General features: G+C 47.5%; 1 protein-coding gene across 4 annotated transcripts; it reads right to left on the bottom strand.

The window, feature by feature from the left end:
• Positions 1-10,810: 10,810 nt before the first annotated feature.
• Positions 10,811-16,103, bottom strand: soul4 (heme-binding protein soul4). 4 transcript variants are annotated; one of them, XM_003459776.5, is made up of 6 exons: positions 16,081-16,103; positions 14,472-14,680; positions 13,591-13,676; positions 13,378-13,519; positions 13,089-13,272; positions 10,811-11,773 (listed from the first exon to the last, which is right to left on the bottom strand). In XM_003459776.5, coding segments are annotated over exons 1-6 (798 nt in total). In that variant the 5' UTR covers positions 16,083-16,103; the 3' UTR covers positions 10,811-11,598. The 4 variants fall into 4 exon arrangements, with proteins under 4 accessions (XP_003459824.2, XP_005465560.1, XP_005465561.1 ...); XM_005465503.2 differs by lacking the exon at positions 16,081-16,103 and adding an exon at positions 15,895-16,074; XM_005465504.3 differs by lacking the exon at positions 16,081-16,103 and adding an exon at positions 15,335-15,478.
• Between the last annotated feature and the right edge of the window lie 204 nt (positions 16,104-16,307).

Raw genomic sequence — 16,307 nt, 5'->3', positions numbered from 1 at the left:
GCCACCGGGCCCTCTGACCACCACCAGCAGGCAAACATGGGGTTAGTATCTTGCCCAAGGATATTTGGCATGCAGCCAGGAGGCAGCCTGGGATCGAACCACCGACCTTCTGATTGGTGGCGGACCTGCTCTACCACCTGAGCTACAGCCACCCCTAAATGGTAGGATACTTAACAGACTTCCAATGCAACAATATTAGACGTCTCACTAATAGGGATGTGAAAGCTATGATATCCTTTTGTGTAGAGTCAAGTGTAAGTGAGCGATCAGGAATCCCGAATATAGCAATCAGAGGACAAGGACGAAGAGTTACCCCAAGAACAGTTGACATAATAGGAAAATACCCAGTCCAGAAACCTTCCAGCTCGGGACACAGAAAAAACATGTGGCTAAGGTGACAAGGAGAGCCGTGGCATTTATCACATTTATTTTCCATTTCTGGATACAATTCAGAAAGTCTAGACTTAGAGAAATGCACCCTGTGTAAGACCTTAAATTGAATAAGTCCAAGACGAGCACAGGAGGTGGAAGACCGTACCCTCGCTATAGCCTGTTCCCAAGACTCCGCATGTATTTGAATTCCTAGTTTCCCTTCCCATGTACACGTAAGCTTAACATTTGAGTGGTTACTAAAACACAGGATAGTATCATAGAGTTTCGAAATGGTTCCTCTGTGATGAGGAATAAATGATAGCGTAGTTTCCCACATCTGTTCTGGAGGTAAAGAGGGGAAATTTGGGAAACACTTGCCAACAAAATTTCGAATTTGAAAATAGCGAAACAAATGGGTAATAGGGAGATCGTAACGAGAAGAGAAACTGGGAAAACTATCGAAAACACCATCCACATATAAATGTTTGAACTGTTTTATACTCTTGTCACACCACACTGAGAATGTCGAGTCCAAGAGAGAAGGGGGAAACAAATGGTTGTCATTTAGAGGACCCGAGGAAGACGGCATTACAAAATTAAAGTGCCGTCTAAACTGAAACCAGATTTTGAGTGTGTTAAGAACCACCTGATTATCAGTATACAGAGAGGGTTTTATGGGCAAAGAGGAATAGAGCAAAGCTGGTATAGAAGAGCCCTTACATGATGATAGCTCCAATTTACACCACGAGGAACCAGAAGATTTTAGCCAGTAGCAAAGTTTATGGATGTGAGTCCTCTGCCTCTTTAACCACCTGAGTGATGTTCCTTCGCTTGCCTTTGATTTGGGAGATGTTCTCCCAGCTCCTCATAGATCTTCAGGGTTCTTCTCTGGCTTCCTTGTGAAATTTGAGAGCTCCTCCTGGTTTTCCACCATCATGCCTGCTGCCAGCTTCATTCATCGATTATTATTCCACCTGTGATTAGAATACACTAGGAGCGCTCCTTGGCTGCAGTGTGTGATGGAGTCTGCTGATGGGCGTGGCTTCACAGTGAGAAAGTCTGCTCTGACGTATTGATTATAAATGTGATTGATCTTTAAGGCCCGGCCTGTCGGCTTGGATAATAAGGACTCCGAGCAAAGGTAACTTCGAATGTCCTGACTCGTCGTTGTCAGTGGGCCGGGATGAGAGCTGGCGTGTCTCCTTGGCGACCTGGTGACTGAGACCTCATGGGAAATCTCAGGTGACTGCAGCTCTCGTCCTCACAGAGTCAAAACGTGACGTGACGCAGAAAAAATGAAAACTTGTCCATTAAGGTGATCAATAATTCATCAGCGTCCCTGCTGGGCTCTGCTGTTTCCTGTAACACGACCCCACCTCTCCCGCCTCCCACCGGGGCCCCCCTCCTTGCTGTGACATCAGTGATTGGCTGTCACAGCACAGCTGCAAATATCCCTCAGGGGGTTATTGATCTGCTCGTTAAATCCTGAATTTTATAGGAAAAATGTCGATGAGCCCACTGACTGTATGTAAGAGATGAACGCTGTCGCCATGACATCACTCACTCACATTTGTTTGTTTTTGTGTCACCGTATTTGGACGAGAGGGGTTGTGCCACCTTAGACGCTAATCAGAATCAGAAACCTTTATCAAGCCCGGAGGAAATGATGTGGTCACACTTCCTGTTGGAACAGTAACAAAGTCAAGTACCAATATTAAAGAACACAAAGTACCACAAAGTGTAGCACATCGTGTTGTTCTGACTGCAGAGACTGGAAACAGCAGGCAGTGGTGGGTACAGCGATGGGCATGTTCACAGTGTTTCCTCAAGTCACATGTGACGAGGACATGAGGGGAAGGCTGCTGGTTCAAGTCCTACAGATGTGTACCTGCTCAGAGGCTCCTGGGCAACAGCTCTCTGACAGAGCAAGAACACTCACTGATCAATACCTGCCATTTCCTACAATCCTCAGCTCCACCCAGCACTCTGTGTGAGTGTGTGGCTCATTAGCATTGTTAGCATCAGTCTTTCCCCCCCACCTCAAATCGCCTGCTCTCCGCCATCAGAAGTTATTGATCGAGACATCTTGAAGCTCCATCAGCTTGTATCGACTGACCGGACGAACGCTGCCTGCCTCACCTTCGGCGGGAGGGGGGGGTGTAAGAGTGGAGGGTTTGCTGGGGGATGTCACGTGGGAGGATTATTGTGAGCAGAAGTTTAATTAACACTCAGTTGGAGCAGCGGTGGCGGTGGTTCACTCTCTGAGGTGTGAATGTCATCGCTAAGGTGAAGTGCTGAAGCTGTGGCATGATGGAGGTCACGGGGACGGGGTGTGATCGATCGGTGGCAGCCCGTCCTCCGTCAGGTCCTCAGATCCTGCAGTTCACTGTCACCTTCCACCCTGCAAACTGACAAAACCACGAGCAGAGAGGAGAGTCTGACTTCCTGCTTTTCTGTCACAATAAAAGTCTGTATTGATCGTCTTCATTCAAACCCAGTGTTTCAGTAGTTAATCCATGCATCCAGTTCATGGTTGTGGGGTAGGGACAGCACCCTGCTCACGCTGTCATCAGAGGTGGGAAGTAACCAAGTACAAATACTTTGTTACTGTACTTAAGTAGAATTTTCCGGTATCTGTACTTGAGTAGTTATTTTTCTGACAGTATCTTTGAGTTTCACTCCTTACATTTGTAATCAAATATCTGAACTTCCTCTTCCTGACGTTTTCAAAACCAGCTCATTACTTTTGGTTTAACACGTTTGAGGGGAATTCAATTTTAATTTTATTTACACAGCGCCAAATCACAACAACAGTCACCTCAATGTGCTTTATATTGTAAGGTAGACCCCACAATAATACACACAGAGAAAAACCCAACAATCATATGTCCCCCTATGACCAAGCACTTTGGCCACAGTGGGAAGGTGAAAACTTTTTGATTCACTTCATTAAAAAAATCTCAACCTTACGAACTCTGCATTCCCAGGCAGTGTTAGACCCAGATCCACCTTGTAAATGCTGGGCTGTTTTTCAGCAGTTTGAGCCTTTGACCTTTTCTGCCTTGAAGGAAGTAATTGATCACTTAAGACCGTCTAATTCCCCTCAAGATATTCTTCCTTCTCACCTCCTTAAAGAAACTCTTGATGTCATTGGGCCTAGTATTTTATTTTTATTAAATACTTCACTGTCATCAGGTTGTGTACCAGCTGTTTTCAAACATGCTGTTGTGCAACCCATTATTAAGAAGAAAAATCTTGATCCAAATGTGCTTTCTAACTTCAGGCCAATTTCTAAACTGTCTTTTATGTCCAAAATTTTGGAAAAAGTTGTTTTCAAGCAACTTCAGACCTTTTTAGACACTCATGGCATTTGTGAAGAGTTCCAGTCTGGTTTTAAATCTTGTCACAGTACTGAGACTGCGCTTTTACGAGTTTTTAATGATCTTCTTTTAACTGTAGACTCAGGTTGCTCTGTTGTTTTAGTCCTTTTAGATTTGACTGCTGCCTTTGACACAGTTGATCACAGCATTCTTTTATCGAGACTTGAACACGTTGGTCTAAAAGGCACGGTTTTATCATGGTTTAAATCATATTTATCAGAGAGATCTTTTTCTTTTAAATTGAGCAATACTCCTCTTCCTCCACCCCGATGTGTTGTGGTGTGCCACAGGGGTCAGATTTGGGTCCAACTCTGTTCTTCTTATACATGCTGCCTTTGGGATCTATTTTTAGGAAATACAGCATTCCCTTTCATTGTTATGCTGATGACATCCAAATGTACTTCCCCTTGAAACTGGATGTCTCTGTCCCACTGCAGCAATGGGACAAAGACTGGTAAATGAAAATAAGCCTGAAGTTATTGTTTTTGGAACTCATGCCCCTTTGAACAAGTTAACTGATACCTTCGGTCCTCTTGCTTCTCATCTTTCTCACACTGTAAGGAATCTCGGAGTGTTTTTAGATGGCTCCTTTAAATTAGAGAAGCAAGTGTCCACAGTTGTGAAAACAAGTTTTTATCAGTTACGTGAAATTGCCAAAGCTAAGCCTTATCTTCCTCCAAGAGACCTAGAAACACTTATTCATGCCTTCATCACCCCTAGACTGGACTACTGCAATTCTCTCTATTTGGGTTTTCAACACTCATCTCTTCATCGCTTGCCGTTAGTCCAAAATGCAGCTGCACATCTTTTAACAGGTGTTAGAATGTATGAACACATCACTCCAGTTTGAGCAAATTTACACTGGCTCCCTGTAAAATATTAAGATTCTTTTACTTACTTTTAAAGTTTTAAATAATATGGCGCTCGGTTATTTAAACGAACTCCTCAACATGCATGACCCCAAAGAGCACTGAGATCATCTAGCCAGATGCTCTCAGCACAACCAAAGTCTTGACTGAAGCATAGAGGAGATCAGGCCTTTGGAGTAGCAGCACCCAGACTCTGGAATAATCTGCCAGAGGAGATTCGTACTTCAGAGTCTATTCAGTCTTTTAAATCACATCTTAAAACTCACTTTTTTACTTTGGCTTTTACTTCAAGTTCAGTATGAGTACCATCAGGCCTGTTTTATGTTTTTATTGTTAGTTCACTGTCTTCTTATTTATCTGTATTTGTTTCTCTATTGTTTTCTCTTCAAAAGAGAAGCTGCAGAGAGGCATGTAAGACTGCAACTCTGCTTCCTGGTCCCAACTCTGGATAGTCATATTTTGGGGGGTTTAATAAATTGGTCCATATTTCTAGAAATGAGAGCTGCTCCATCCAAAGTGGGATGGATGCCGTCTCTCCTAACAAGACCAGGTTTCCTCCAGAAGGTTTGCCAATTATCTATGAAGCCCACATCGTTTCTGGGACACCACTCAGACAGCCAGCAAAGGAGAACATGCGGCTAAACATGTCACTCCTGGTCTGATTGGGGAGGGGACCAGAAAAACTACAGAGTCCCACATTGTTTTGGCAAAGTTGCACACCGATTCAATATTGATTTTAGTGACCTCCGATTGGCGTAACCGGGTGTCATTACTGGAGAGCAGGCGACACTGAGGGAAATTGCTGACTAAGGGTAAACGTAAATTCAGTAAAATTATAATTCACGTCGGCAGTCGTCGTCGTGGTGATGCTGGGTTGACGGGCACCGTGAACACTGAGTTTGTGAATGCGATCACTTGAGAACGAGGTGACATAGGAGCTTCACATTGATACCACAGGTGTGTCTACTGGGGGGTGGAGGTGGGGGTGCACTGGCTGCCACCAGCATTTTTTTATTCTGGCTCAACACCAGAGAGAGGGCAGATCTTCATAAGCTGTGGTCTTGGTATCTCTTCATCTAGCTAGCACTACAGAAGAGGAGCGAAGATGAAGGCAGCAACGCTCTTTGAGTGTTAGGTCATTTCAAGCATTTCTATGAGCTCAACAAACATCAGCAAACACACAAACTGTTGTTTCACAGTGTGTAGCAGCTAAAGGTCCAGCTGCTGTGTTTCACAGGGAGAGAAAAGACAGAGCTAACTTAGTTTGCTGCACTGTGACGGGTTTAAAGTAACGAACAGTGTGACTGCTGCACAGTGGCTGTGGGTTCATGGTCACAGTTAGCTTACATCAAGGAGAGACTCATTCACTGAACTCCACCTTCATACCAACTTTGTACCGTCTAATATAAAGACAGCATAAACAGTGTTGTCAGTGTGGAGGATGAAATCAGCCAGGACAGCTCAGGAAACATCTGCTCACATCTGGCTGAATCCAGGTGTGTACGTCCACAGAGACGGTACCTTTCCCTCTTACTTCAGTAAAGAAGTTGAATCAGTACTTCAACTTTTACTGCAGTATTTTCAACACTAGTAAGTGTACTTCTACTGCACTACAGAATATCTATACTTTTCCCACATCCAGCTGTCACATGGTGAGGAGGGGTCTACAGGTGAGGAGCCTATCAGCAGGCCGACAGATGATGTCATCAGTTAATGTGGTGCTTTGTGGTGAAAACATAATTTTAATTGTTACATTAATGCTCTCTGTCTTCTTTTCAGTGCTGCTAATAACATTAATAATGCTCTGTTGGAAGTGTTTCCCTGTTTGAAGGGAGTTCTTTCTTCTCACTGTCGCCAAGCCCTGCTCTCCGTCCAGTTGGTTGGTTTTCCGTCTGTAGCTGTGGAGTCGTTACAGCACTGTGAGGACATTTTTGCTTTTGAATATTAGCTTTCTGTCTCTTTGCTGTTTCACTCTGCGTTACTCTGTATTACTGTGGTTTTTGACTTCCTGTGTGTCGGAGTCTTTGTTTTTTGTGTGCACAGTGTGCAGGGACACCGTGATGCCTTGGCTGAGCTGTTGTTGTTCCTCGGATGCGTTCGGAGAGAGAGGAGTATCCTCCGCTCACAGCGGCGCGTCCATTTTAATGAGACGTTACATAAAGTCTCCATCTTTATTCTGATCAGCTGGAGGAAGACTGCGAGGCTTTAATGAGGAGCACTCTTTGTTCTCCATCATGAGCATGTTTCAGCGTGCACAGAAAAACAGAAACCTGTACGCCGTCTGCATGCTGAGCAGCTGTCGATGGTAGCAGGAGTGAGTGCGCCTGCAGCCGGGCCTGAACCCCAACCCAAAACGGCCAGCAGTGACATCAGTGCAGCCACTGTATTTCACTGAATTCAGAGTCTTCGGACCTGCAGACCGAGCTGGTCCGTCGGTCTGCTCATGCTCAGTAAGTGGCATAATTAGCCAGTCTGAGCAGGTGCGCTCTCTTTGAAGCTGCGTCTTCTTTTATCTGAGCTCACCGGATGCTGCAGGGTCCGAAGGGCTGGACCAGCCACACACACACACACACACACACACACACACACACACAAAACAGACAACAGACACACACAGACAGACAGACACAATGATGCCTCTGTAACGGGGGAAGGGGGAGTACTTGAGTACTTCATTCAATTCATGTTTGTTTCCATAATCTAAACTTTGCTCTTCATTTAAACCTTCGTTGTCCTGCAGAATGAACACCTGCTGACACGTGACACCGCGCCGCTGCAGTCGCAGCCTCAACCTGACGTGCAGCTATTTTCTTTATGGATGAATATTCTGAATACTCCCGCTCCTGACGGCATTTCAATGAAGACGAGTGAAGCTCAGTTTGGTGTCAAAGAGCTAATCGCTCAAATATTACTCGGATCAGCTGCTGCGGGTCGATCGATCGGACACACGCTCAGCCTGCGGGCACCGGAGCCTAGCCCACGCTTCCTCAGGTGATGCTTGTTGGTCATGTGACCACGAAGAGCCTGTTAGTTACAGCTCATCAGCGTCTTTGACCTCAGCTCAGTAACGAGAGACTCCATCTCCATCCTCAGCTGTCCCTGTTGCCGTGACAACACCCACGTACCTTCATGTTCTCCTCGTTAAGATCGGTTTGTTCTCCCGCTTTAATGAGGCCGAGTGAAACCGGTGCTCGGCTGTCAGCCTCATTAAACCTCAGCGGCAGCCCTTGGGGTGACCTGAGGCACCTCCACCCCCGTGCCGCCGCCTGCCAGGCTGCCATAATGCTGCCTCCTCCCCACCACCTCCACATAGAGCAAGGAGCCGAGTTCAGACTCCCTGCAGGCAGATAACGATGTAAACTGCTTTAAACTGCAGGGTGACTGCACGCCTCTGGTCAGGAAGGAGGGGGCGGGGCCTTCTCCTCAGCTGCTGAGGCCACAGTCATGCGTGAGCAGCAGGAAGTGGGCCAGCGTGCGTCAGACTGTCCCTTTAATGTGATGAAACTCTGATGAAACGCAGAGAAAATCACGGAGCAGAGCAGAAAGATTCAGACAGAGCTGCGGCGGCGTTTAACCCTTTCACCGTGAGACGCTTGGCTTCATGTTTCTGTTTTTAACGTATTCGTCCGCTGAAAGATGCGGTTTTAGAAATCTGAAGTTCTTCGGTTCAGATGTTCAGGTGTCAGCGCCGCTGTGAACACGAGGCTGTCAGTCAGTGCTCTGGCGCTGCTTCTGGTCACTTCAATCTGATGTCACAGCATCACTGACGCTCTGATTGGAGCGCTAAAGGTTGTTCCAGAGATCACCAACGCATTTCATCACTTTTCAGGGTGACAAAGACGACCACTCTTCCTGATGCATCATGGGCAACTAAACCTGCACTTTGCTGGTTTAGGTTGTCCGTGGTTAGGAGACGGCAAGCGTAGCGTCACGCTGACGATCCTCGAACCGAAAAATGACCTTTGTTTTAATCTTTGACCAATAAACACCTGAGACCGCAACAACCAATCAGAGCGAGGCAGAGGCTCAGGACGTCAGGGGAATGAAAACACGTCGAGCGTCTGAACTCTTCGATAGGATGATGAAGATGAGCTCTGATGACACACGAACTGTCTGAGGTGACCTTCAGGTAGATCTTCCTCTCCAGCTGTCGCTTCATGTTTGTCTACCCGAGGCGCTCAGCGACGCCTCCACACAGCGAGCATCAGACACTCCGACAACCAGCAGCCAATAAAAACACAGCTCTAAACCCGCCACCTCAGACAAACAGACAGCCGACGCTCCAAAACGTGGAATCTGGGGTGAGGCCGACCAGACTGTTTATTTACAAGGAGTGACATCACAAATTCAACCACATGTAATAAATGTGCAGGTAATAAAATTCGGTCTGTAATCCCAAATCTCTGAGCAGCGCTGCGGTGAGGATGAGGAGCAGCTGACTCAGCATCAGCCGACCAATCAGCAGCCTCCGCAGCTGCTAAAACCTCAGACTCCTGATGAAACCTCGTAAGTGCAGCTCATCCAACTGAAGGAATCATGTGACCCCTCCCCGCCCGCCAACCCTCTCACACACACACACACACACACACCTCCATCACCTGCCTGAACAGGAGCAGGTGGAGGCTGAACACACTTTAGGCCCAGGATGAAGACGAGGATGAGGAGGAAGCTGAAGCGTTTCAGGAAGTGAGGTCACAATAGGTCATTTGATGCTGGAGTTGAGGTACAGATGAAGCCAGTTTGAGTTTAAGCGAGTTTCCTGCAGCGTCTCCTCTGTGAGAGTGTCGACCTCAGCGCTGCCTGAATAATTGATCGCGTCACTCGGGCGGGCGGGGGCAGGCGGGGCACTGATGAAAATTTAAAGACTGAGTGCTTTGCTAACGGTGAAAAAGGCGGAGGCAGCGTTTTAAACGGACACTGACATTTCCTCTGAGTGTCCCGAGCTCAGGTCGATGTCACATTTTCTTCTGCTGACCTCTGACCCCTGCCTGCCTTGGGGGGGGCGGAGGGCTGCGGTCATGTGACCTCCATCTGCAGACATCAAGGGTTCACGTTTAGATCAATTTCACTCTGAATGTTTCACACACACACACACACACACACACGCGCACGCACAGACGCGCACACACACTGTGACCATGACGTGTGAAAATGTGCATTAAAGCAGAATGGTGGTGCGTCGGTGGCTTACATCTCTGTAAGCAGGTCCTTATCTGTGGTTGGTTGGAACTGAAGGTACAGTATTGGAGGGTCTGGGCATCCGTGCTATTTCAGGGAGTCATGAAGAACAGCGGTGGCAATATGATGATGCAGCATCTTCTTGGCGTTAATCGAAGCGTATTAGGGACTGGAAACGACTCCACCAAACACCAAACACACGCTCCATTAGAGCCCTGGTGTGCACCTTTGCTCAGGTGGGTGACCCAAGCAACAGTCCATCATGATCTCCTCTTTAAACTGAGCGCGCAGTGATGAGGTAAGTCAAACCCAGGAATCGTGAGTGGCACCTTTCCAACATGCAACAATATTGGAAAACTGTAACTGGGGAGTGCACACACCTTGGACATTAATGGAAAACCAGTTGTTGTGATTCCTCAGCATCTGGGGTGGAGGCACGTTTTATGGGAATACGGGCTCCGTCCATGCAGCCTGTGACTCCTTCCCATATTCAAATGGTGGGTTGCAGCATCTGGGAAGTTCACTGCCTTCTCAATACTCAAGTGGCCTTGAGTGGTGGAACGACTTTCCACACTGTTGTTCACTGACCCCACATAAGTCCCCAGTTTCTCAGTGAAAGGTGCCACAGGCCAAAAACTGTAGAGTTATGAGCACCTGCAGACTTACAGGAACGGGTCACATGCATTCCAGAACGACCTCAAAAGCTGATGTCATCGAAAATCGCAGTGGATCACTTCTGTCAACTTCTTAACTGGCTTATTATCAGGGGTGCACATAAGTGGTCCGCAGGTGCGCATGCGCTGTCAAAATAAAAAACGTGCACTAGATAAGAAGTTGCAATGCGTGTTTGTGTACCGGTTTCAAAGTGAGCGTCGCTGTTGGCCCCACACAGCGCCCCCTGCAGGCCAATGGGAAACTCTGAAACTGTCAAAGCATGAGAAGCAGTAGCTTCGTAAATGGAGACACCTGTGAGAACCAATCAGAGCTGCCGAGTCAGAGAACAAGTCACACTTTATTGAAATCAAACATTTTATTTCAAGATTTTACACACAGCAGGAAAAATAAAAACAAAAACAACACACAAAATCTGCACAACATTCAAAACCTTTGACATCACAGTCCTGCGAGGAACCACACGCGAGTGGCAGGATGTCTGAAGGAGTCGTGTGACGTGTGATGTGCTTGAATGATTTAGAGGAATCATCTGAACGCACTGGTGATGTCAGCGCATAAAAAAACATAAAAAACATACTGACCCATGACCCCTCCCCCCTCTGGCGATGTCATCTATGAGACCTTCGGACTCACTGACCACATGTGTTAAGGTTTCAGGCTGCCGTTGATCATGTGATCAATACCTCAGTCTTCTGACCGGTCCGGGGGGAGGGGTTCCTTTTCAGGTGGCTTTTTCAGCTGATTGGTTGCTACAATCAGACTAAACTGGAAGTGCCGGTACCGACACCGTGTCACTTCCGGTTTTGCAGAAAGAGGAGAGAAGAGTTGCGAATGGACGCCGCAATTACATCACTGATGATGATTGCGTTGCTGGAAGACATGTGGGCGGAGCCTCCCTTTTGTCTTTGTAAATAAACAGTCGTTACATGATGTAAGTAAACCAACAAACCAATCAGAATCAGCCCTTATGGCATCAATACCTTGCTCCAGCCAATCAGAACAGACCTGTGAAGTGTGAGCTAATGGAAAGGGTGGGGCTTAGTGTCCTCATAACAGATGACTGCTCTGATGTTTGACAGGAAGCTGTAAGTGGACATGCTGAAATAGAGCATGATGGGAGGAGCCTAAACATCACGCCTGATGAACCAGAGCTCGTTCCGGCGTCGTGGCACACCCGGGTTCTCATACACGGCCACGGCGTAGCGATCGCTGTGCAGCTCGTCAGTGGCACCGAGAATCTCCCACAGCAGGAGGATCTGCCGGCCCACTGTCTCCTCCGTGGTCGTCCCGAAAAACGGCCTGCACCCAATCAGAAAGCAGTCGTTAATTTGACGCAAAACCCGATGCCCGCCCACCGTCTGATGGCTCGGGGCATGTCTCAATATCCGTACCTGTGTGTTCTTGCGTTCTCGTGCACTGGTGATACGTCATCAGTCGGAGACCAATTACTGTTCCAATTTTCTTGATGCATGCTCAATCATCCAGGTAAGTAAATCTCCAAAAGTTGATTCTGTTCATCTGGATGTTTTCAGTGGGAGAAACTTTCGTCATCATCCAAGTGACTTCTTCAGTCTCAGCTGACTGCAGGTTTCCCCAATCTTATAAACAGGACATTTGCATAATGACTGAAACCAGCCCACTGAAGGAACAATGGGCTGGGAGGTCAACTTTTGGAGAGATACTGTTCCAATTCAAAGTACGCATCAAGCAGAGAACCGGAAAAATTCCCGGATGTGTTCTCACTCCGCCTGTTTTATTGAGTTGTGTGTACTTGGTACAGCTAAATATCCCAGAATGCATTTCGTCCAAAACTCAAACGCGGCAATGGTGGACGAGCGCAGCTAAAAACGTTTAAATATTACTCTTGCTGGGTCACAAAATAAACTTTTAAGTTATTTTCAGGCGAGAGTGTAGCTGTGTAAGCTTCAAATATCTACTCGATTTATCAAGACATCATATATTTCCAAATGTGCTCCGACGTTTTCGGAGACGTCTGTGACCTGCCAGCTCAACAGCTGACCGGGAGGTCGAGGATCACTAGAGCCGGCAAGAACAGCAGACTCCCGGCACATTGTCCCCCCCCCCCCGTGGTCTTTGGCTACTGAGGTTAAACATGATATATAAGTCACTTAGATCACTTCTCAATGTTAATGTGTGGTTTATTTCAGTGTTTTATTTGTTCCTGAGTAAAACGGTTTGGCTGAGATTAAAGTTAAGCTTCATAACATGTTACTCACAGTTAAATTAAGAAGGGACGGCAGTAAAAACTCCGGACCTGTGACATCATCAAGTACGCTGGTGTTCCAATTGTACAAATCGCGAGTACGGACTCGCGTTCGTACTCACTTGAGAATTGAGAAATGGCTTCAGCGTTCAAAACCCCCATCTGACAGGTCACTTCCTGTCACCTCTTCATGTCTGCTGATGGTTGAAGCATGATCACAACAACCAATCAGTGCTGAGCTCGCTGCTGAACTTTAACCTCTGCAGCTTCAATCATTCAATTGTTATTGTTGTTGGTTATTATCATTGTCTGATGTCACATTTCCTGTCCAGGTTGTCTTCTGTGACCCCGCTCACATCACAAACCACGATGTGGCAATGATGTTCTCACCTGGTGACCACTCTGATTGACTGTCTGTAGACGATGCTGATGTCAGGGTCGCAGGATTGCGGTGGGCTGTGCTGGAGCGCGGCGGGAAGGAAAAACGCTGTCTCCACATCCTTCTCGAACGTCTTGCCGTCCTTCGCCATGCGGATGTAACTGATGACGGGTACGGTCATCCCCAGGTATCTACCTGTACATGAGCAACAACACAATCACATGACCTGCAGGTATCAAACGCAACTGAACGCTCCAGCAAGCGTGCAGTGTGGGTGGCGGGTAATGGGCGGAGCCTGACCTGCAGAATTCTCCTTGCAGATGAAGCGCATCAGCTTCATGAAGGCCATGGAGATGCTCTGCTCGTACAAGTCGTCTCCTCGTGTCACGCACGCCCAGTGACCCGCCGGGTACAGCCGCTCCTCGTACTGCACCTCCCCCATCTGTGGGTGGTACCACACGTCAGCACTAACGGAGAGGGGGCGGGGTTAGGGTTTAGGGTCAGGGCATTTACCTTCTCGTGGCTTGAGATGGGTGTGAAGGGGAGGGGCTCCCTCTGCTGGCTGTTGCGTGTCATTTCCTGTATGGGTCCTCTCATTTCTGGAAAACAGAACAGGAAGCTCTGTTTTCTGTCCAGTAATTGATTACACAGCAGTGAAGAGAAGATTTCATCACAGCAGCACAGAACAACCTTTTAGACAGGGTGTCTTTCTGAAAGTGCTGTAACCGACTTTAAGGATATAATCCACCCACTGTAATCATTTAACCACCTTCTTCACCCACTATGTGTTAATAGACCTCTCTGCATTGAATCATATCTGTTATTACTCTCTGTCTCTCTTCCACAGCATGTCTTTATCCTGTTTTCCTTCTCTCACCCCAACCAGTCACAGCAGATGGCCCCGCCCCTCCCTGAGCCTGGTTCTGCCGGAGGTTTCTTCCTGTTAAACAGGAGTTTTTCCTTCCCACTGTCGCCAAAGTGCTTGCTCATAGGGGGTCATATGATTGTTGGGTTTTTCTCTGTATCTATTATTGTAGGGTCTACTGTAAATTATATAAGGTGCCTTGAGGCGACTGCTGTTGTGATTTGGCGCTGTATAAATAAAACTGAATTGAATTGAGACAGCAACCAGCTGAGGAGAGGCGGTAGTTGCTTCCACGAAGCCTCCACCATGGATCAGAGCACTATGGTGGGGCGGAGCCACTCAGAAAGGTAAGTTATCATTCTGAGTGGTTACACCCCTTTTCGGAGCGAAATATGACAGGTGAAAAACACACCTGAACATCTCCATGCTGTGCATCAATCAGAGGCCTTGTACAGAAATGAGCACATAAACAATCAACCCCTGATCAATCAGTGCCTGCATCACACAGAAACTGGCCCCACCCCCTGACCTTGAGGAACTGACACCTGGTGTGTGCTGGCGACGGCCTGCCAGTGACTCATCAGCCGCTCCGACTCATCTTCATCCATTGGCTCGGGGTTGTCTGTGACGTCATCGTCCAGCTGCTCGTCATCCAATCCATCGAGATCCTCCAAAGAGATCAGTGCCATGACCTTCGACCTGCAGAAAATCCGCTGAGAGGAAGTGGGGATGTGACTCCTGCAGAAAGACGAGGGATTTGTCAGAAACATGTGACCCGGAAAAGCCTACTGCAGCCAATCAGAGCCACCCATGATTGGCTCATGTAATAACCATGTTGTGCACGCGCTCCGAACACAATTACGCTATAACAGGAACCCTGTTTTAACCCTAAACCGTAACCTTTGACCTAAACTCTTTCCTGAGGCGGAGCCAGACTACAGCGGAGGCGGAGCTCCAGGTTAACTGGTTAGAGTTGTTTACATATTCCACTCGTGTACCACATGTTGGATCCACAGATTCGTCTTTTTCACCGAGCGGTCCTCTCTGTCTGTCAGTCAGTGTGTCTGTCCGTCCGTCATGCAGTAAGATTAAAGACCTGCCAAAAAGAGCTCTCCGTCTCCAGCTCGTACAGTAAAGTATTTTAATTCAGAACAACAACCTCAGACTTCCTTCCGCCTGGTCTCCCGGTCATCCTTACCGCGGATCCAACAGGTGAACACGGAGATGTAAACAACTGTAACACTTGCCCGGGTGCCGTTAGCACGGTGCTAAGGCTAGCGCGGAGCCGCTCTTAGCACAGCTAGCCCAGTTAGCAAAAGCTAAGCGCTCTAATCAGCTCCGGGTCAGAGCGCTTAGCTCGATCCGGTTCGTATTACCAGGTTCTGCACTCGCCTGTCCGCCAGGTGAGACCACAGCTTTCGACACGTCTGTGAAACGCAACGACAAACAGTTTCTTCTTCTCCGCTTCCGGCAGCCTAACTGCTTCACGATGATGGCACCGGAAATACGTCACCGTCACACTAGGACGTACAAATGAAGAGAACTCCTGATTAGCCAATAAGAGAGCAGCGCAGTGAACAGTACGTTTGATACTGCAGCTGCATCGTCATCAATGATTCATGTGAATACGCCAAGCACACCTGTTCAGGTGTTCTGTCCTGCTGCTGTAAACGTGCTATGTAAATAAAAGTTAATAGTTTTATGCTCTACAGCAGCGGCCCCCTTTTCTGCGCCATTGACCGCTTTATGTCCGACAATATTTTCACGAACCCGCCTTTAAGGTGTCGTGGATAAATACAACAAAATAAAACCAGTACCGGTACCAAAATTACGAGTTAACGATAAAAACAATTTTTAAAAAAAAGATTACGCTAAAAGCCGATAAAAACCCTGAAAACCATAAATTTCACACCCAGGCCTCAACTCTTGCATCCCGGTACCAAACGACTCACATACTGGTCCGTGGCCCGGGGATTGGGAACCGCTGCTCTACAGTTGTGACAGTCAGGTAACACCTGTCCATTGTACAGGTGATCAGACACATGTTACTGCAGCACAAGGTCAGCAAGAGAACACCCAAATACTACAGTATTTATTTGTGGTTGCTGCACACAGCAAATACACTCAGGTTTCCTCACATGTACACAGGCTGCGGTGGGAGTGGTAATAACACACAGGTGTGTTCAGCAGCATTGATCCTGTGTGGGCGTCGCTCCGCACTGTGGCTGTAACACTCTCTGCTGAAGGAGCGCTCATCTAGTTCACCTCCAGAGAACACAAACCTGAGGTGACCTGGAGGGGCGGAGCCAGCCTGACATAGCAGTGTCTTGCTCCTCACGGCTGTGACTACTTTTAGGAGTTCTGA

Source organism: Oreochromis niloticus, linkage group LG6 (assembly GCF_001858045.2).
Source record: "Oreochromis niloticus isolate F11D_XX linkage group LG6, O_niloticus_UMD_NMBU, whole genome shotgun sequence".
Lineage (NCBI taxonomy): Eukaryota > Metazoa > Chordata > Actinopteri > Cichliformes > Cichlidae > Oreochromis > Oreochromis niloticus.
This window is presented reverse-complemented; position numbering and strand designations above follow the sequence as displayed.